General features: G+C 35.5%; 1 protein-coding gene across 1 annotated transcript; it reads right to left on the bottom strand.

The window, feature by feature from the left end:
• Positions 1-15,824: 15,824 nt before the first annotated feature.
• On the bottom strand, positions 15,825-22,767 carry LOC149836510 (protein NRT1/ PTR FAMILY 3.1-like). Its single transcript, XM_090007027.1, has 4 exons — positions 22,571-22,767; positions 22,234-22,451; positions 17,424-17,989; positions 15,825-16,884 (listed from the first exon to the last, which is right to left on the bottom strand). The coding sequence occupies exons 1-4, from the start codon at positions 22,686-22,688 to the stop codon at positions 15,969-15,971; spliced, it is 1,818 nt and encodes a 605-aa protein (XP_089863153.1). The 5' UTR covers positions 22,689-22,767; the 3' UTR covers positions 15,825-15,968.
• Between the last annotated feature and the right edge of the window lie 221 nt (positions 22,768-22,988).

Below are 22,988 nucleotides of genomic sequence, written 5' to 3'. Positions count from 1 at the left end.
GCACAGGACCCCGCTTACCACATGGGGTACCACCTCGGTTAATTATATATAGTTTTGCTTGGGAGTAATGCCGTCGATGGGTTACAACCCAACTACGTCAGCAACATACTCCGTTCAAATAAAAGCTAGAGCTCCAAATACAATTCCCAAACATCATATTATTTGATAAAGTATAGCAACATGTCATTATACAGCACAAGATTAAACAATAATTAAACTTTGAAGAAACACTTAAACTAAAATGCAACCTAAACTACACGTCATTCCATAATTTAAACTGTAAAAAGGAGGCACTTAAACAGAAAGTAGTGATCACACAATGAGTTCACACATACGGTTTTGATAGAACTCAATTTGTTGAGTTTCACATGAACTAAATAAAAATTCAATCAAAGTGGTTATAATTACATTTGAGGAAGCATTGAAAGGCATTCGTTTTCACACTTTTAAGCTATTTAATAAAAGAAAAGAACAGAAAAGAGTATACTTTGGAGGAAAAATAATACTGAATTCAAAGATCTTTTTTCTTTATCATAGTTCTGATGTCCTAAAGTTTCTGGCAACATGATCAGTTTCACGGACCAATTCTCGTGTGGGAACTCCAGAACTTTGTTTACCTTAGTCATAGTGTATATGACTTTGTATTCCATCACCACTACTAGTCTCACTTGATGAAGGTGTGCGTAGGCCCCAATATACCATAACTCATGGCTCCTGTGTGAGATGTGCGATGAGGATTGGCTGTAACTGACGATCGGTTGCATACAATATGATCGTAACTGCTCTCACCATTCTTCATGCTACATGCTTCTTTTTTAGTGCAGCTTTGATCAATAGCAAAAGTATTTTACCAATGGGGGCTCCGACTGTTTGGTAGGAGCAGTTTGTGCAAGTCACCATGTGATGGGACGATGCAACTTTAAACCCACTGGTGTGGGTAGTTGAATAACTGCCTGGTTGTATAGCCACCATTAGGGCTTGTCTAGTAGAAAGGAGGGAGGACAATCCCCCAGCTTGATCATAAAAAAATAGCAGAAGTATTTTGTACTTTATTGAATGCATTGCATGTTATTCTCTTAAATAAGTTATTCAAGATTTCACACATATTGCTTCTATGACATTAAAAGTTTGAAAAATGATGGTATTGTCCTTGCAAAAGGGCATGCTTTTAGAAATGCCTAATAATTTGATAAAATTTTCTGCATATTTGAAATCTTGATGCTCGACTTTTTAGGATATTTGTGTCATTCACACATACGAATTTGCTACGGTTCCTGAGACATGTAGGTACACTGTAGAAAGTTTGTAACCTTTCAAGGAGATTCTGCGAATTATGACTTTCACGAGTATAACCTAAAGACCTTAAGTAAATACTTCTCAAGGAGCTTTGCTAATGTGTGTGACATTTTCTGGTACTTGTTGCGAATGTCCCTGGCATACTCTGATGAGACTTGCACAAATATAATATGACATATGCAAATGCAATACAACCGTCATGAATATAACTAGTGAACCTCTTTTAATTAAATACTCCTCAAGGAGGTCCTCAAGTGTCTTTTGACATTTGCAAATACCTATTGCGAATGATCCTGACATCGCACTCTAATGAGACCTTTGAAAATATGGTACGACCTTCGCAAATATAACCTATAAACATCCTTTAACTAAATACTCCTCAAGGAGGTCCGCAAATGTATGTTAACATTTACAAATACCTGTTGCGAATGTTTTTGACTTTCACATGCTTGTTGATTAATATATAAAGTCATTGCAATGTTGTTGTTTTTTCGTTAGAACCTTAACTCTTTTCTCTCTAGAATCCTAACCCTTTTTCCTTTTTACCTCTCCTCTTTGCAGCTATTCCTATGAAATCATCTTGCAATATTTCGATGAAGTTGCAACATCTTTTTGGTCAACTTTCATATCTTTTCGTTAGGTCTTAAAATAAGTTATATATATTGTTATCTTGCATTTTTAATTTGTTTTTTTTATAAATATATGTATTTAATACAGCCTGTAGTATTTATTTTTACTTGTTGCCATATGTTTGCTTGTATTTTCTTTAATATTTGATACCCGGTTTTTTGTTTAGGATTTACTATTTTATTATATTGTTAAGAATTATTTAGTTTTATGTACTTATCAAGAGTTTTTTAATGAAATGTTCTAATATCTTATGTCTTCTATGTGTATCTTTGGTCTTTCACGATATGTCATCTAAAGAGAAATGTCGTAACAGAAAGAAAACCAAACTCTCAACCTAAAGTAAGGACTCAATTATGGTAAGATGTATAATGAAACAAGTTGTGGGTGTATATAATCAGTTATATTACATGTATGTGTTTATATTCAATTGCAATTAGCTATGAAAACATGTTGATGGCAACCAACCACATGGATGTGAAGCTTTAGATCTGTTCAAAAATGATTTTTTTATGAACACTTTGTTGGTCAATGATGTAAGTGTTAGGTTTGCATGTTTATTTGTTTGTTTGTTACGTTTGTATGTAGACTTATTTGAATCTAATATGAATGTATCACATATGACGACTATATATCACCTGTTTAGATTCATAGAAAGACTTATTTGAAATCACAATCAGGACATGACAAAAGAAAATGAACAAACAAATATCATTTACCTTAGTGAGTCTCTAAAGTGACAGTCCTCATAGTTTTCTACCGACTAAGAGAAACTAACAAATTAACAATTTTCACAGCAAATGGTCTGATGTCCCAATACAAAAGAAGGGGCTCATTCTTTCTTGGAAAACCAAAACATGTTGTATCCTTTTGAGGAATGTCACAATGTATCCTTTGAGTAACATTGCATGCTTATATTTACGTTTGCACCATATACGTGTGTGTTTATATTTTGAACTCGATTTATGTTGCATATCTTAATTTCTCTCAACTGGAGCAATCAACACTGGGTTTTGTGAAAGATGACCATGAAAGAAAATAAGTTCAGGCTCTACAATGCCATAGAGACAACATATAATACAGATAAGGACATAAAAAATGTAGTATGAACTCACTAATTCAATAATATTTTTATTTTTCTCTCATATTAAATACGGTTAATGTTGGTTAAATTTTTTGCAGAGTGCTTTTGCTACGATACTTTGATTGAATAGCCTATCTCGTGGATGGTATTCCTCAACAAAAAAACTAAGTAATTTCTTTGCAGTTGTATCCAAACTCAATATGTATGTGTACATGTTGACTTTGTAAATGATTGTTACATGATTGATTGCGGTATATTTGTCTTGATGTACATGCTATACTTGGGTAGAAACATAAAACTCAGTTTCACACACATGCATATTTATATGTCATATTTTGTTGTGTTCTTACCATGTAAGATAATTAGTTGTTTGCTAATAACTTTTTTTAGGCTAATGCAATAAAGTGCAAGGAGCGTATGATCAAATACTATGAGAAATTGAGGAAGAAGAAAAAAGAGAATGCTCAAAAGAGGCAGATTATGCGGCGACGAAGCAAAAATGACTGCAATACAAAACAAAGGCAGAGGAAGTCAAACCAATTACCACAAAATGTTAAAAGGCCAAACAAAAGGCAAAGAATCAAAAACAAAAGGAAGCAAAAGAAGAGGCACCAAAGAACCTTTATGAAAAAATTGACATGAAGGAAATATGAGCTTTTCTAAGTTGTTGACAACATTGTAATTTGATGCTTTATAAATTATTTTATAAATTACTTTGATTATAAAGTTATACACTTTTACTGTTCATTGTTACCTTTATATAAAATTTATTTTGATTACAAAGTTATACACTTGTAAAACCTATAAGTTTTGGATATTATTAATAAATAAATAATTCATATTTATCTTTGAGTTAGAAATGCGTTTCTATCATTTAAATCTCATTTATTGGTGTTTAAATGCTCAATTACTCATTTCTGGCTAACAAGGATAAAATTGATATTTTTAAAACTATTTAAGATATTTAATAATCAATTATATTACTTCTAATTAAAACCATGTTTTTGAGAGTTTTATAAAATATTGGTGTGATATCATTGAAATTTAGAATTTACTAGATGAATTTAGCAAGTTAAAAATCTTAATTTTTAATCAAAAGTACTATTTAAAATATTTAACCTATATTTTACGGTAACCAAATTTGGTGAGATGGAGATGTTGGTATATGTAGCATTTTCTGCTCAGCAGTTAATATTTATTGGTTGTTCACCACATCTTTCTGGATTTTTTAGGATTTCATATTTTTAGAGCTTTTGGCATTTTTTATCACGCACCAAGTGTTTGGTGCATCGTTGCTTGAGCGGTATTTGCAAATTTTAAAACACCTCGGTCTTTTGGATTTCAATTTGTTGTTCTTCATATTATTAAAGTAAAACACCTTAACTGAACTTGTAGAGAGCATGTTTAGACACTAATTATGTAAGCATGATATTTTTGCGTTAAATATTTAAATGAATTATAAATACAAGTTATGTGGACACGTCGTACTTAGTTATGGATATCTAGGGTTGCTATGTATGCATAAGTTGCTCTATATGTTTAACTGATTTGAGTGTAGGATATACCAAAAAATGTGATACTTATGCTAAGTATCAAAACATCTATAAGTCAGTGTGCATTGAATGCAGTGCAATGCAAAATGCAAATCAGGTAAATGCCCATGGTAAGTACGTGTTGCAAATACATCACCCAATAAATTTATTTTATAGTATGCAACACCTTCATGCTCACACACTTCACTTAGTTGTGAATATCTAGGACTTGTGATTGTAGTTCAGAGATCATTCTTGTCATGATTGTAGTTAGCAGAATATGGAGTATGTTTGCTACAGGTAGACTTGTCTATGGGTTTGAATGCCCATGCACTTATAAATATATAATATGTAGGCAGTGTGTGCCATCATACTTTGGTTCGCGTATACTTTGTTGCTTTGTGTGTTTGTATGAATTTGATACATGGTGCACATATAACTATTATGAATATGTGCAAGTTATGTTCAATGCATATTGTGAATATTATATATATTGTCTTGTCATATGATGAACTCATTTATTATTGTATGGAAGAATGCATGTAAATGTTATAAATTGTTTTGAACTTGTATGTTTTCTTTGCTTGAGAAACATGTGTGTATGATGTACGGTGAGATCATCAATAAGATTTTGACCTACCTTTCTTATACAATTATATCTAAAGTGATACATCGATTCATGTAGTTTAAAATGTATATATGACTTTTATCTCGTGTGCATAACTCAAACTATATAGGAGTTACATATGTTGAGGTTTAGTTGCTTCGTATTATGAAATATGCATATTCACGTATGCATGCATATAACTCATGTTTTGTTTATGCATGCTTCGAGGTTAAATTTATGAAATGCAATATTTTTTGTGGCGATGATATGATGCGTAGGATAATATGCTTTTGTATGATATGATTTAAATGCCACATGATATAAAATTATGAATGCATACGATAAATGTTTAAGTTCAATAGTGAACTATGGTTCATGAAGCCTTATTGGTTAAATATGTGATTTTATGATTTAAGTGTCATATGAAGTGATGTATGATGTGATGCATATTGATTGTATATATGCTTATGCTCATGTTGGTGGCTATTGACACTAAGAGTGATCAATTGTATTAATGCATGTATCATAATAGTTTTCACTAAATATGGTACTCATTGAGGAACTGTTCCCAAAAGATTCTCTGTGAGGGTGTGCATGACTAGATCATGTAATCTGGCTAGAGCGGTAAGTCTCTGTGAGGAAGTACATTATCCAACAACGGGTAGCATGTGAAGCCAGTATATTTCTGTGAGGAAGTGCATTGCCCAAGATCCGGTAGATCATCCGTCTAGGGCGGTAACTCTTTGTGAAGTTGTACACTTTCCAGACCAGGCAATCCGACATGAATCTTGTGAATATTTATATGATTAAATAAAATGTTATGATGAATTATGATGACAACCAGAACACATCTACAAATGGAAGACTATGCTCGCAAATATATGTTATAGTTAGCAAAAGAAGTACATCTACAAATAAAAACTATGTTCGCAAAAGAAGTATATCTACAAATATAAGCATGTGTTTGCAAAAAAAGTACATTTGCAAATGGAAGCCTATGTTCATAAGAAAATATATCATAGTTTGCAAGAAAAATATATTCGCAAATATAAGCCTATGTTCACAAATATAAGTCATAGTTCTCAAAAGGAGTACATACTCAAATACAAACCTATGTTTGCAAATATAGGTTATAGTTCGTAAAAAGAGTATATTAAAAAATACAAGTGTATATTTGCAAACATATGATTTGAATGCTCCGACCTTTAAAAGTCTGCGATGAGGATAAGGTTTGCATGTTTGCATCATATATTTATAGATATAATGACCTTTGCATGTTTGAAAAATGGCATCTGTAAATACATGTAGTTCATAAATATTTTATGCGAACTTTTCGACCTTCGTAACTCTCGAAGATGGACATCTTTAAATACGTGTCTACATTTGTAAATATGGTTTCAGGTTCACAAATGTGTGTTGATTCTATGTGAACCTTTTATTTGTTAAAAAATAACTTTTACACAGTCTTATGTACAAAATTCTTGAGGTTTGCACACTCTAATACGTGAATGTCATCCAATTGATATGGTTAAGTCCTCAATTGTGAATATCCTGAGGTTCACACATTTTAATGTGCAAATGATGTTCAATTGATAAGGTTGTTCTTAATTGTAAATGTTGTGAGGTTCATACGTTTTGATGTATGAATGTCATCAAATTGTTAAGGTTGTCCTCAATTGCGAATGACTTGATATTTGTAACTCTGATATGCGAATGTCCATGGTTTCACACACTTTGATGTGTATTTACATTTATACATTCATTAAAAAATGAACATGTTCTTACATATATTCTTTCCATTCATTCAAAAATGAACTTGTGCATCCATAAAATTATTTATTCATTTAGTTAAAATGAACTTGTTCATCCATATATTAAAAAATGAACTTGTACATCCATACAATCATGTATTCCTTTATTCAAAATAAACCTGCTCATCCATACATTTATTCAAAAATTTACAGTATATATATTTCTATTACAAACATTCATAGTATATACATTTTTGTTATAATTTGTATATACATTCATACATTAGAACTCATCCACACATTCATAATATATATATTTAAACAATCAAACAAAAGTTTTTACAAACAAAAGAATATACAAATTATATATGTTTGTTAATGTATCTATATAATAGATATAAATAGGTGTAACTATTGTGGATGTTGCAGCTACTTCCCTCATTCTCTTAACTCAAGCTCTTTATCCTTGCTATAGAGCAGTGTTGCCTAAGTTTGCGAAAGCTCTTGTAGACTATGTATAATGACGTCTTTGCAAGAGCGCTAGTTATCCTTTGCTTCAAGCAGTTCCTACAACTTAAGGATTTCAGTTATTGCAAGAGCTAAGTTTGTACTCTCTTCACTTGCAGTCCTTTGATGCTTTTTTCTTCTTGCCCATATTTGTTTTTTCCTCGTTTCATATTATATATATAAGTGTACAAGGTAATAAATTTTCATTGAAAGTAAATTTATAAATAAAGTTAATATATGTATAAGTGCATTATCATCTCGACAACCATCTTTATCATGAAATTGTTTGGCAACTGATAGTGTTAGTAAGTACATTCTAATGGCGATGGAGTCTCATGGAATACAATTTGATGTCATAATTTTCGGCGTGCCCATTTTTAAGTTCGAAAGAGAATAACATGGGGTAATTATTCAACATATCATTTAAACATGTTGACTCTTATGCTAACGACAGGAGGGTGACAAGTTTGCTACTGAGCAGGGCCGTACCTGTGTTTTATGGGGCCTAAGGCGGAGGGAAAAAATGGTCCCCCTATTAATAGTAGGAGTTCTGGGGGCAGGGCCTCGAAATTTTGGAGCCCCTATTAAAAATGGGCGCCCTAAAAAGAAGCCCCCTATTAATAGTAGGAGTTCGGGGGCAGCGCCTCAGAATTTTTTGAGCCCTCTATTAATAGTAGGAGTTTGAGGGCAACGCCTCCAATTTTTTGAGGGCTCCTATTGAAAATGGAATCCCTATTAAAAATGGGCCCCTAATTTTTTTTTGGCCCAGGGGCCCTGAGGCCCAAGTCTCATTGGCCTCTTGACATGTCCGGCTTTGCTACTGAGCATACCCAAACTGTCAGACAACTCGGTTGGCTATTTGGCATTGAAGTTTATTCATATTGTGCAACCAAATGTCCTTCTGTACGAGGTTTGTAGCTTGGATAACCACATCCATCTCTACATATTTTTTATAAGCGCACCACGTTACCTACAAAATAAAGTTTCATTCAAGATTAGTCTTATATTGTAATATTTATAAAAATGTAACCACTTTTTCAACATATACTTACGTGTTCTTTGGTCAGCATGTGAAACTTTTTTTCCTCTTTCTCTCCAACACATGACTGGTTCACTTAGCAATATGTGAAAATTGAGAGGTTGGGTCACGTCCAAGGGGCCTTCTAATGGATATGTGCCCCCACATCAAAACTTGCAATGATCAATACACAAAGATACTAAAATCATGTTTTCATATTAATCAAATCAAATCAGTATTCATACCTCCAACAACACCAACATGCTGGTCAAGTTTTTTTTTCATAATGCTTTGGCTCAATGTTGCTTACAAGTTCACAAGTGAAGCTGCTCTCCATACAAATTCATTGACGTGATCCAGATATTGTAGCAATTGCACATATGATACATGGATCAACTTTCCACCTTTGTCGATGAATAATTATATGCCGAAGTAGAGCAAGTTAACTCATTCTCTGTCCTAAGACTGACCTTCCCTTTAATACATGGTATCTTGTCATTTATTCTCATGGTCTTGCTGTTGTCATGTCTTCCTCAGCTATGACAATTTTGGCCTTTCACCATCAAATGCATTCTTAGGTGCTCTCAAAAAAACTTTACATTAATACTTCAAATATTCAAACTGAGGTGCATTCACTGGCTCCCCATAGCACTATAATTCAGAGATGCATGTCACATCTTTCAAGGTGATGGTCATCTCAAAAGCAAAGATCTTAAAGGTGTTAGTTGTCAAATTCAATAACTACACCATAGAATATACAATACTATGACAAGTTTGTCATGGTGTGACCTCTAAGAATTTTTGAATATGCATTTCAGCCAGTCCTTCGCTTTCTCTGATAATGTTAAAAACCATGAATTTACTTGGAAGCAGTAGAACCAATGCACAAGGCATGTTGGATCATCTGACTCATGAGCTTATGAATCCTGTAATCTCAATAAAATTTGTATGAAATCAGTCAAATATTATAATTCATAAGAAACCATATAACTTAAAATTAAAATTTTGATATAAATTGACATTTCAAATTCAAAACGAAGCACACAATTGAAATTCAAATTTGCATCCAAATCTAAACTCATCATTCAAATTTTGTTTGAAGTTTAAAATTCACAATATAAAATTCAAGTAGTAAGTCTTCAAAATACAAATTTAAACTTAAAATTTTAATTTAAAGATAAATAAAAATTCAAATTTAAAGTCACAATTTAATTTTAAATGCAACTTTAAAATTCGAAAATAACATCTTCAAATCCAAACCTACAATTCAAATTTAAATTCAAATGTAGCCTTATAATTCAAATTATAATCTAAGCAAAAAATTAAATTTGAAATTTAAAGTCAATTTCAAAATTAAAATATAAATTCTATATTAAAATATAAATTTAAATTCAAGTTTCATATGAAAATCTAAACTCATAACCAAAATCAAATTTAAATTCAAAAATGAATTTGAATTCATCTTCTAAATTCTAGTCCAAGCCCATAATTACAATTCAAATTTTATTCAAAGTTTAAAATTTAAATGAAAATCAAATTCAAACTCAAATGAGTTAAAAGTCCAAATTTAAAGCTTAAAATTTAAAATCCAAATTTAAGTAGAAACTCTTCAAAATAAAAAGTTTGTAATCTAGATATCTTTTTTGTAAAATTTAGTTGTAATTTCAAAGCCAAACTCATAATTCAATTCCAAGTCTAACTTTAAATTATAATCTTACAAAATAGTTATCTTACACATTCAATTTATAGTATAGAATTCATTTGAAATTCAAATTCAAATTTAAATTCATGCACAAATTAATCAATGATTTGCAAGAATTAAATTGGTCATCTTACAAACATGCTTTACACATACATACATATATGTTAATTTAATGAATATATGTCTATAATCACACTAGTTATCCTAAAAAGGTGCTTCACATGTATATGATAAATTAATCAATGTAATTAATGAATTGCTTATTGAAACTAGTAAACTTACATACATGCTTCACACTCACACATTTAATATTTTAAATATTGAATTATAAAAATTAACACAAACACATATATATAATAATTTAATGAATGACTGAATATAACATTGAAATTGATCGCAAACACCTTACAAGCATATTGCACACAATAACTAATAAGGAAAACACCTGTCCACAAGCACCAAACCTTGTTTGCCGCTTTGACCTTTTTCTTTTCCCAAACTTTTTTGTTCTTTAATTTTAACTTATATATTATTTCAATTATTCAAAGTGAAACTAACTTAGCCAACATAAATCTAGTGATCACCAGAATAAAAGAATGCCATGGAGTTTGGATATTCTAATATCCAACTAATTAGACCTCATAGAGTAACCTCATCATTAATAAGGTTTTGATTCAATTTAGAGCATCTCAACTCCAAAACTGGATCTAAATTAGAAATTGGGCACATGATTTCTCAATATCTCATGTAATCGTACTCAATAAGGCCTACATTGAATTGAATCTTGTCAGATTAGCATATATAGCTAGCAGGATCTAAATTTGATATTAGCTTTTTCTATTTGAATTTAAATCTGATCAGGTTGGCTTCAATGATGCCTACAATTGAACAAAATTTAACTTGATTAAAACGTACCTTCATATGTAGGCAAAAGAAGCAACTTAGATTTTTTTTATAATTTATTAAATTTTAAGCCATGAAACACATTGAGGCTTACGCCTTGGTACGCCTCAAGTCTTATGCCTCGTTCGTATTTTTTAGAAACACCTTAATACGCCCCACGCCTTTAAAAACCTTGTTTACACCATACTCAGATTTAATTAACAAAAAAAAAGGACTTGATTATTCTATTGACACCAAGAGCATGTGATTTTTCTTTTGTTTTAATGGCGAGAAATCCACCATGATAAAGCCTTAATTAGTAATGGTAAGGTTCGATGTAGTGAACCAATTCTATAGTGCTGCTCCATACCTGTTAGTTTGATTACAAGGAGAATCGAACTCGTGTCGACTTTCGGGACATCTGAACATCCCAATGCTCACCCTAACCAACTGATCAACCTCGCGGAGGATTATGGGGTTTTCTACTTTTTCTTGGGGAATCTACTTTTTGTTTTTTAATGTAATCTCTAAACACAAACTTTCCCATTTTGCAAAATGGATTTTAGATCTCTTGAACCGAGCACCAATTCCCTAATTCAAGGAACCAAATAGTGTCAATGGGTCGAGTACGATTTAATTCTGAATCATACCGGATTGGTAGGGTAAGGGTTTGGTAACAAAGAAGGGTTTCAATTAACTATCTAAGTTGGACCCCTGCGGTCAAAATATCATCCAGAGCCGAGCATGGTTGTGAAATTCTATACCCGACCCAGGTTGGACCCAAGTTCTAATTAAGATCCACAAATTTTCAGTGTCAAAAATACAAAAATTATATTATTTTACCAGGCATCGCCTGTTTATGTTTTATGTAATCCTTATAGGACACATATATGTATGTCTTTGTTATCGTAGATGTGATTGGACCCAGTTCCATACCTAGTACTATTTCTTCAGAATTGGATTCGGTTTTAGATTCATCCGGGTCTAGTGAAGATCCTACCTATTTACACACCCATATAACCAAAGCAGTTAGCTCTTTTACTGGGGGCGAAATTGGAGTTGGGTCTTAAACAAAAGACCATTACATTTCGGTGCAACCTGACCCATATTGGTGACCTTATTTATACGTAAGTCAACCACCTGCACAAATCAACCTGTTCGACAGCAACTCATCTGAAGTACGCTTGGACGGTCTTAGGCATCGATACGCTTCACCCTTGAATCGGCTATTTTTAATAAATATAAAAAAATACTAAAGATTATTTTTTATTATTATTTTAAGATAATTTTAATGGCTTTAACATGTGTGATTGATGCATAATAAATTTTTATTATTTTTTGGGCCGATACAGAATGATTCATCACTTGAGTATCAGTATGGGTCGATACAGCTGAATCGGTGGCCAAACGATTCAGGGCTGATACCGATACTGACAAAATTGGTCTTAGGCGATTCGAACTTAGTTTATTCAACTAGATCAAGTAAGAGGCAATGGAATTCAAACCCGCGACAGGTACGGAGCAATATTGGGACGGTCCACTCTCCCGAGTTTAACACTATGGGGTTATTCGACTGCAAGAAGTTATCTTGTAGACACAGCAACTTTTTTCTCCTAAAAAAAATGCTGGAAATAAAACTTCCAGCCAATGCAAAAGAAGGAAGTTCTTCTCGCACCTTGCTGCCCTCCATCAGTTGTTAGGCCTTACAACTAACAAGCTATCTGACAATGATGTATGGCAACCGGACGCAGCGGCATACTCAAAGTAGAGGTAGACAATGGGTCGTGCTTAGGCCTATAAATTAGGCACAGTATTGACCTCAACCGGGTTTTTGGCCTGGCCCGACTCGAAGCAGGCCGACACGGGCCAGCCTGACTTAGCCGGTGTGTATATATATATATATATATATATATATATATATATATATATATATATATATATATATATATATATATATATATATATATATATAGAGAGAGAGAGAGAGAGAGAGAGAGAGAGATCAACATTAGGGATGGCAGTGGACCGGGGGAAAGCGGGGCCCCGCCCCGTTTGGACCGGGGATGAAGGGTATGAAACGGGGATGGTGGCAGGGGTGGAGGATAAAATCCATCCCCGCCGCGGAGGCGGGGCGGGGGTGGACGTGCACTTTTCCCTGCCTTGCCCCGTCCCCGCCACGATCCCCACCCCAACCCCGCCCCGACCACTTTTCCCCGCAATATCCCCGCCTCGCCCCGCCTCATCCCCGTTTGGACCGGGGATGAAGGGTATGAAACGGGGATGGAGGCGGGGGTGGAGGATAAAATCCATCCCCGCCACGGAGGCGGGGCGGGGGTGGAGGATAAAATCCATCCCCGCCGCGGAGGCGGGGCGGGGGTGGAGGATAAAATTTTGAGGCGGGGCGGGGGTGGAAACCTTGTCCCCCGCCCCGCCCCGCCCCACTGCCATCCCTAATCAACATTACCACTCATGAAGATCAACAAAATGTTGAACCCATGAACCGAACAAGAAAGAAAACAGAAATAAAAAATAAAAAAATAAAAAGCTAAAGAAAAAGAAACTACAAAGAGATAGCAGCAAACAACAAAGCCGAGCTCAATCAGGATCGGCTGAACTAGAAGGCACCACCAATGAGTGAACGTTGATCAGATGGAAGGAAAGGTCTCTAAGATACATACACAGAATCACATATGCATCAACCAAGATTTTATGGACAAGAGAGAGAGAGAAATGCAACCATCCTACTCCCACGTACTAGAAAACATGGTTGTAGGTTGTACCTTATCAATTAAAACTTATGGATGTACTCAACATAGTTTATTTGATAGGAATCATGTATTTTAAGTCATGTAATTTTGATACATTGTGAGCCGTTGATGAGACAACATTTTATAGCCAATTAGGGTCTGTGATAAGACCCAATATGGGTAGAGGGCATCACCCTTTAAGATGGTATTCACTTGGCCAGTTTTTGGTCACATAATGACCAGAAAATGGTAGAGTATATAGGGCTGCCTATACACATGAGTGTACAGAACCATCTCTCTCTCTCTCTCTCTCTCTCTCTATATATATATATATATATATATATATATATATATATATATATATATATATATATATATATATTCAGTGCAGTCTGCTTGCTAGAGATGACACTCTGGATCCTGTTTCTTGAATGTAAGATCACGATCTTTTTTTGTCATGAAATTTTTGTATATTGTAGGTTATCGATCTTTAAATCACTTGAACATGTCACAGTCGCATGATCCAAAGTTCATTTGTTTACTAAACATCTATTTAAATAATCTTTATAAGGTTTCATTGATAAGAATTACTTAAAAAAAAGTTTCATTGATAAGAAACTTAAAAATATTAAAATCTGTGGTCTCTAGTACATGGAAACAGATGCACGTACTCGGTGCACCGATCATTACTATCTCGAGCTGATACTCTTTTACCAAATCAGACCAAAGTGCCCTGTTAGGGCATATATCACTGTCATCGTTTAGTAGGCTATCAATGGGTCATATAACCAACCCACAATCCATATTCTTGGGTTTGGATCAGGTACCCAAACAATATTAAGAATGTAGACCCTATAGAAGCAACCCAGCCCACTAAACATACTAACTCTTGAGACTTGTCACGTATTGTATGTTTGGATTCGTGGAATCTGATGGAATTGGATTCTGAATATTTCATCAAAATTCATTGTTTTCCTCTTTTTAGTTAGACATTTTGATAGAACTGAATCTTGATAAGATCCCCACCCCAATGCAAACACACCCTAGGGGTTATTTGAAAGCCTCTGTTTTCAGATCCGGGAGATTGATCACAGATCATTTGATCTGAAAATTGATTCCTCCCATTCTCCCCCTTCGGTTCTCAGATCACCTCCCTCTCTTGTTTCCCTTAAATTAAACTCGGCATCTAAGAGAGGAGGTCAGGTCCAAGGGGCCTGTCGACCAAGGCACCTTGGATGCCGTCGATCAAAAAAATGAATGGCACCCAAACTCTGGATGAGCCCACAAAATTTTTTGATGCCGTTCACTTCCTAGTTGAACAACATCAGTGACTGAAAAATGGATGGTTGAATTTCGTCCAAAACAAAGACATTTTGAGACACCCTTAACCTCATTTTTTGTGATTTTTGGTATAAAATATAAATAATTATAAAGAAAAAAATAGAATATGAGTGTTCTTTGTATTGCAAACCAAATATTTGGACATGCCCACAAGGGCTCCACCTTCCTGGTTAGGGACAATTGTGGTTTGTCACCTGACATGGGATGACCACAGTTCAAAATCCATGAGGGGCATCTCTTGCTGCGAAGTCGAAGATGAGTGTACTTGTTGGTGGACATGGGAGACCTTAAAGGTTTTACCAACCAGAGGCCTGCTAATATGTGGTCAGTAATTGCCCATGGGAGAGTTTTTCCCTTGATCTAGGCCAAAAAAAACTATTTGGCGACCCGGGGCCATTAATTACATGTGCCCATCATGGTTCCAACTTTTTACAGAATCAATCTACATGTAAATTAACCATAAATCCCCTCATTAGGAGCAGCTAGTGCACGTCACCAGCTTGTGTTGGGACGTTGCAAGTTCGAATCCCAACGGTATCGTTGTATAACTGGTAGGGGTCTGCCTAATCCTAGCTTGCCTTTCAAAACAAAAAAATAAATAAATCCCCTAATTATACTGGGTTTTCAATATCTTAACCTTTTTTCTTCTTCTAATTTTAGGTGGATGTAACAAAAAGACAAACCCAATCATTGAAGCTTAATCTGCCAAACCAAACAAAAAATCAAGCAATTTTCTTATCTCCGTCTCTCATTGTCTGCTTGAATTTACCAAGCCCATGCATATCATTACATGTACATCATTGTAAGCTAGGATCATCCATGATGTTACTCAGGCCGAACTGCACCAGCCTCAGGGTCCTCACTCGATGGCTCTCTACACGTGTCGGTCATCGCGAGCGAGCTCGACATGTCCATTATGGCCCACCCTGTTGACCGGCACAACGGCCTGGTTCTCAGGATTCACCACCTCTAAGGGCTTATACCTATAAAACAATGCGCATACTATGTAATATCCCAAGTTAACAATCTGGATCACTGTTACTAACCAGTAGTAGTACTCCAATTTACCCCTATTAAGGTTATAGTTGGGTAGCCAATTCCGCGTCTTACTAGTATACTTGTGAACTAATGTTACTAATAGCGTACTTAAGTAATTTCCAGCCGAATACGAGATCCAAAACAGCGCGATCCCGATACTTCTCATACTTTCCGGCGACTGGTCGTATAGAAATTCCATGTGACCTACCATCAAGAAAGCTTCAGCTATACCATGAAGGCTATACTGAGGTACCAACCAAAATACACTAATTGGTATGGTTGAGTGTGGCTGGTCTACTAGCCCAGCCTCAGCTGCAGCTGCTTTGCGCTTGACCTCGACAAATCCGGCCACACCGGTGCTCAGAATGGACAAGGTCATGCCTATCCCCATTCGCCAGAAGTACGACAGTCGGCCGGATTTGCCAAAAAACTTATGCATGATTGGGAGTATGATCCGGTCATAGGTGGCAAGGGTCAGTACCAAAGAGAGTATGTTGAAGATGTTCATAGAGGCTGGGGGGGTCTTGAAGGACCCGGACATGTGGCGGTCCATGGTTCGCGCCTGTTGGATTGAAAATGTAGTTTGGTGAGAAGAGGCAGTGATGATCAAGATGGTAGCTGCCCAGATGGGAAGTGTTCGGACGATCGATTTTAGCTCTTCGACACGATGGACGGTGGAGATTCGCCATGGCTTGGGCTTGCCAGCTTCAATGAAGTCGCCTTCAGTTATTATGGCGGCTCTATCAAAGAACCTGCATATATTGCATGGGCCAAAAGATCATTGGCACTAATGTGGTTCCCGGAAACAAGTAATAATCCTGATTTTTACTTTTCCATAATTTTTTATTATAAAATAAAAGTTATAAAATTATTAAATATTGGAAATTTTGAAAAGCAAAACCTTTTTCCCAACAAAAACACAATATTATGATATTTTCACAAATGATAATATTGTAATATGAGAAAAAGCAAAATGTTTTTTTTGGCAATATTTTTACCAATAAAAAGTAATAAAATTGTGAGATGCACATTTAAACGATCATTTTGTGGTAATTTATAAAAATATCATGAAATTTTATATGTTTAAACAATCCATGAAAATATAAACTTTTTTGCGTTGTTTTCAAAATATTTCATATATTAGTCACTACGTTTGTAGCCAAGGCCCAAGTTGATCATCTTTAAAATGAACACTGGCCTGTCCAACCCAATTGGATCCAGATCCACACACAATATGTAGTCGGATCCAAACCATCATTTACCCCCATATAGGCTACACCCTCATGCTTACTTGTACTGGTCAGAGTGAAGGAGCCTTCCATTGACCGAGATTGCAGCATCCAGCTCCCTGTTCTCATACAACTCACCAGGGTAGCTTGGCTTGGTCAAACTCCTCTTTTTTATGGCTGCGACGATCACTTGGGTGACCCGCATCAACGGGCTGCCAGACGGCCGGTAGAACACATACAGAGGGTAGCCAAGCAGAAAGATGAACACAGAGATGGTCATGACAATGGTTGGCACACCTAGGCCCCAACCCCAGCCCACATTGTCTTGGATGTAGACCACAAGGGTCAAAGCCAACATGCTAGCCAGGCCCATACAAAGGAAATACCAATTGAAGAAATCAGAGGTCTTGTCCTTCTTTTTCTTTGACTGGGTCAAGTCAAACTGATCAGCCCCAAATGCTACCACACAAGGTCTGAGCCCACCCGAGCCTATGTTGGTCAAGAGGAGGGAGGTGTATAGGACCCACAGTTGCCATGTGGATGCCTCTTGGCACGTTTGTTGATCCGAACTGCAGGGTGGAGGCCTGAACCCGGGCAGGATAGCAGACAGTGTGAGGAATAGCATTCCCTGCAAAGAAGTTGCCAAGTTTGAGTGGTTCGGTTCAAGCTGACTTGAGACCATTGTCACATATATCCTGATATTTTGAATATATCGTTATATTATCACGATATATTTAAAATATCAGCAAAACCAAGTGTACCATGATCATCATTGTGATAATATCGTGATGTTGTTACTATATGTTCATTGTTTTGCATATTTGCATATTTTTGTGAATTTTTATATGTTTTCTTTAATTTCTATTTTTATGACGTAAAACTATTTTATTTTTGCATTTCTAAAAAATAAAAATATATTTATTTGATTTTGTATTATTTTCATAATTTTTAATTTTTAATTGCCCAGAATTTCTCAAAAATTATAGAAAACCCAACAAATTACATTGTTGAATAATTGCTAATTAGACGTCTGCCACAGAGACGTTGACACCAACTACGACTCAATATGAGTATGAGACACGAATTAGGCATTTTTTTAAAAGAAAATAGGACACATGTTTTTTAATTATGTAATTGATCAATTTTTCTAATATTTTAATATATATGTAAAAGTATTACCATTAAAAATATAATTAAAATGTGCTAATAACAATTATAAAGGAACAATGGTACTTGTAATTATAGCATGTTTTGAAGCGTGTCCACGTGTCGTGTCCCCCCATAGATGCAGGACCCTAAATGGCATGTCTATGTGACATATACTGAGACCGATATATGTGTCTATATATGCGCTGCGGAAGTATGTGTAACTATTCCCGTCCATCTTTGAGATGAAGGGTGCTGGTCAGTGGTCAGACCCTGTAAGGGAAGACATATATATGATGCCTTGGAGATATGCACCAAATTAAAGCCCACCAATTAAAAGGTTTTAGCACCAATCAACATATATACAAGCATGACAAGGAAATACTACGTAGCAAATCTGGTGGTCATGCATGTGAAGGTCCATGCATGGATCTTATACAAACTTACATGGATCCAAACTTGAACTGATCATGAGGCCCATTAATTACTAGATCCAAATCTAATTAGCTCCCTACCCATTATTGGATCCATGTAAGAAGCCAACTGTCCTGCCACAATTGAATGTTGCTAGCTACTAGCCACGATACTTTGATGGCTGTAGGACCACGCCCAGACTGGGATATGGTGACCTCCTTTAATGACTCAGAAAATAGTCAAATACGATCAGTCTGTTCATACCCATAGGAATATACGTATTGAAGCTTTCTTAAATCAAGACTTAATTGGTCCCATATATCGCATGGAGTCAACCAGAAGAGGTCGACCTGCAATAAAACTCCATCCTACTGAGATTGGGTAGTTGGCATGTCTTTGTTTAGTTTATTGATAATAACAAATAATTTTTTTTCTTTTCGACAGAGAAAGCTGGGGTTAGGCATACCCTACCTACCAGTTATACAACTACACCATTGGGATTCGAACTTACAAAGCGACGTGCACTAACTGCTCCTGCCAGACAAGCTGGTCCCCCTAATAACAATCCTTGAATAACGTGTTCATGTGAATTTTCTTGCGTACCACCTTTCATTTGGGATCATTTTTAGTTAACATTTGTTGTTTGATAGTCCAGAAGATGAATAATTAGGGTGACAATCACAGTCCATCTGCCTATGTTTTCTAATATTTCTAGTCCATAATATTTGATCTTAAGGATGCTGCAATTAAACCTGCTTAGCATGTAATTAATAGAATATAAGTTTAAATGACAACGGAAACAATGGGCTTCAAAACCAAGTTCCATGACATTAGCATGGAAAAGTTACAATAGTTTAATCCATGAAATCCTCAAGCCAAGTCAACAGTAGTCCACAAGATCATTAATTAAGGGCTTGACTTAGTGAGCGTTAATTAGCTAGAACCATAAGCAATGACCAAGTTGGAGCAGCCTCAAATTCATGAACCTGTACCTGTTACATTAATTTGAAGTCCGCTTTGCCACCAACTGTCAAAGTTTTCTGTCAAAACGTACCAAAAATCCTTTTCATTACATTGGTAGTGGTCAACACATATCACTCATCTGATAAGTATGGGTCATGATTAGGGGTGTCAACGGGTCGGGTTAATTAGTTTGGACTCAGAAAAAATCAGACTTCGTCTAGATTTTTGAGTATGGTATCAGGTTTGGACTCGAGTCTAATCAGATCTACCATAAGAAAAATCATACCCAGATCTAATAAAAACTAAATAAACTAGACCCGGACCATATAACCCAGTAAAATAATATTTTTTATCATCGATCTTTACATTAAAAATTATATATGGGTCTTAATTAATTGAAACTCTGGTCGGGATTAATTAATTAGTTCTGGTATAAAATTTTACAAACTATACCCGACCGGATCCATGTATTAATCGGACCTTCAGGTCCCAACCCGGGTCTTAATCAGATATTCTTATTTATCACCATACCCGGACCCTATAAGGTTTGGTACTGGTCAGGTCCAGGTCCGGGTAAACCCAACCTGTTGACCCCTATTCATGATGGGAACACCGATTTTTTTTTTTCAAAATTCATAAACTTGGTCGTGATGGACAGACGTTTCATGACCACAGAAATGTTTGAGATTATCCCAGTTAGAAAAAAAAGTATGTTAGTGGGGGAAATTTTAAAGGCTTGGGGGTTCGAAATTTCTTAGTGCTGATCACATTATATGCAGCTGCGCTGCATGATGCAGCACTACTGACAGCCACCCATCTTGGCATTTCTCGAGATGGGTGTGGTCTCTATCTCGAGAAATGTTGAGACGGGTGGGTGGCTGTCAGCAGTGGCCGAGGTGCAGCGGCACTGCATAAAAAAATCCTTCTTTTCTGAATTGTCTGAAAATTTTCCCAGGCTTTTCGAAGTCATGAGTTGCACTAACTTGCAGATAGGAAAAGCTGTCTTAAGATAATCCAACGGGTCGACAAGGACTTTACCAAGTTGCACCTTGTCCTGTCTGCTGTACAAGTTGCACCTTGTACTGTCTTGTTGTAAGGGATGCACATAACGTGTCGATGATGGGACTTAGGTTGAGCAGTAAGGACATGAAGTCCAAGCTGATCCATGTTTCCACTGTGGGGTTTGTGTTAATAGAATAGAAGTCGGCGTCAACCATAGCCACAAATATTGCTGATATTATACCCCAAAACACGATATTTTCAAAAATATCTTGTCTTTAAAATATCGCATTTTAAACCTAATATTACATGAAAAGGCTCAGTTTTTTGTCTCTCTCTCTCACACACACACACATCAATATTTTCTTGAGAAAACTATTTTCCAAAATATCTCAAGAATTGTACTTGTGATTATTTTCCTAAGAACGAGTTTGGTGACTATGGTGTCGGCCAATGTTGACAAAATCAGTTCACGTTGTGTTTCAAAACGATTCAGAGAATCAGCCTGAGTCGAAGCAAATCGGATTGTTTTGAATCAGCCTTTCTAAAATTTTCGATTTTAAAACCAATTCAAAATGCAGAAAAATCAGGAAATCTGTCTAAACTAAGGAAAATAAAGAAATAAAACAGGTGATGACTTATAGGGTCCACGAAAATTTAAAACATGCATTAAATACCTAAACGATATAATTAATAGCCAATAAATATCATAGAAATAAAAAAATAACTGATTCAGCCAATTTTCAAGAAAACCAAGTAAAGGACAGATTCAATTCCAATTGGAACCAGCCAATTCAGGCCCAATCAAGGTGTTGCAGATCACGATGATCAGTAGGGACCCTCAATAATTCATGAAGTTCTTTGCTTTTAGGTGGACATGAGGAGAAGGGGCTGACATGGTATTTTGCGCTCTCAAATAACTAGGCCGATATATTACCCCCAAAATAACGATATTTTCAAAATGTCGCATATTTTAAAAATATCATGTTTTTAATTCTTAATGTTATTTTCTAAATGCTTATATTTTTATTTATGTGTTATACATGTTTTAATCCTTATATATAACAATATCTTCTCCGAATCAAAACCAAAGACTCTTAACCTGAGCTTATTATGCTTATGCCATAGCCTAAACTAGCCAAATCATTGATTTAAGACAAAACCATGTGATACTAGATTTTGTGAACCATGAACTAGATCTAGACCATCCACACGTGTAGGATTAACGGCATAGATCATCGCATGGCCCACCATTTTTTGCGGGCCCGCAACTCGCACAAATTTCTTTTATGAAAGAAAACCACAACTCACAGAATTAAAGTCACTAATTCTTTTGATACTTGTAATTACCAGTTGATAGAAGACGGATGCAACGGCTATGGTCCAAAATCTTCCAGCAAAGGAATCGGCGATCAAACCGCCGATCAACGGTGTTAAGCCGGCCGTGCCCGCAAAATTTGTGAGTGTATTGGAAGCTTGAACCATGGGCATGTGTAGCACTTGAGTCAAGTATGTGATCATATTAGCATAGAACCCGGTTGCAGCAAATCTATCACATATATCAGTAGCTGTATAACAAAACCAAAAACCAACAACAAGGTGTCAATCACATACTTTCTTCTAATGAAAACTTAAAAATTCATGTGAAAAATCAAATGAAATAATTATGCCAAGAAAATGCTCTTACCTAAAATAAAAGGCATTGTCCTAAGTCCCCCTTTCTTCTTCTCCTTGTGATCCATATCATTCTCAGCCTGATTTTCCGGCGAAGTTCTCCGGCTTTTGCAAGGAAAACAAGGGAACATTGTAGCCGATTCTTGTCTAGAAGTTGGAACAGTATGTGGAATATGATAAAGTAGGAGGGAGGGGGAGGAGAAGGTGAAGGCTCTACTTTATAGTTTATACTGTGGAGGCGTGATTATAAGGACAAATTTCATTTATCCCACGGTGCCACCCTTTGCGGTCCCACCCTTTGCCTGACGACGAGGTCAAGGGGAGAGAGAGAGAGAGAGAGAGAGAGAGAGAGGTATATTAATAAAATTGATTAAATTATTATTTTCTGATATAATAAAAGTTTAAAGTTATTTAAATATATTACAAAAACA

Source organism: Nuphar pumila, chromosome 5, assembly GCF_984573655.1.
Source record: "Nuphar pumila chromosome 5, dmNupPumi1.hap1.1, whole genome shotgun sequence".
Lineage (NCBI taxonomy): Eukaryota > Viridiplantae > Streptophyta > Magnoliopsida > Nymphaeales > Nymphaeaceae > Nuphar > Nuphar pumila.
The sequence above is the reverse complement of the archived record's forward strand: the minus strand, read 5'-3'. Positions and strand labels throughout refer to the sequence as shown.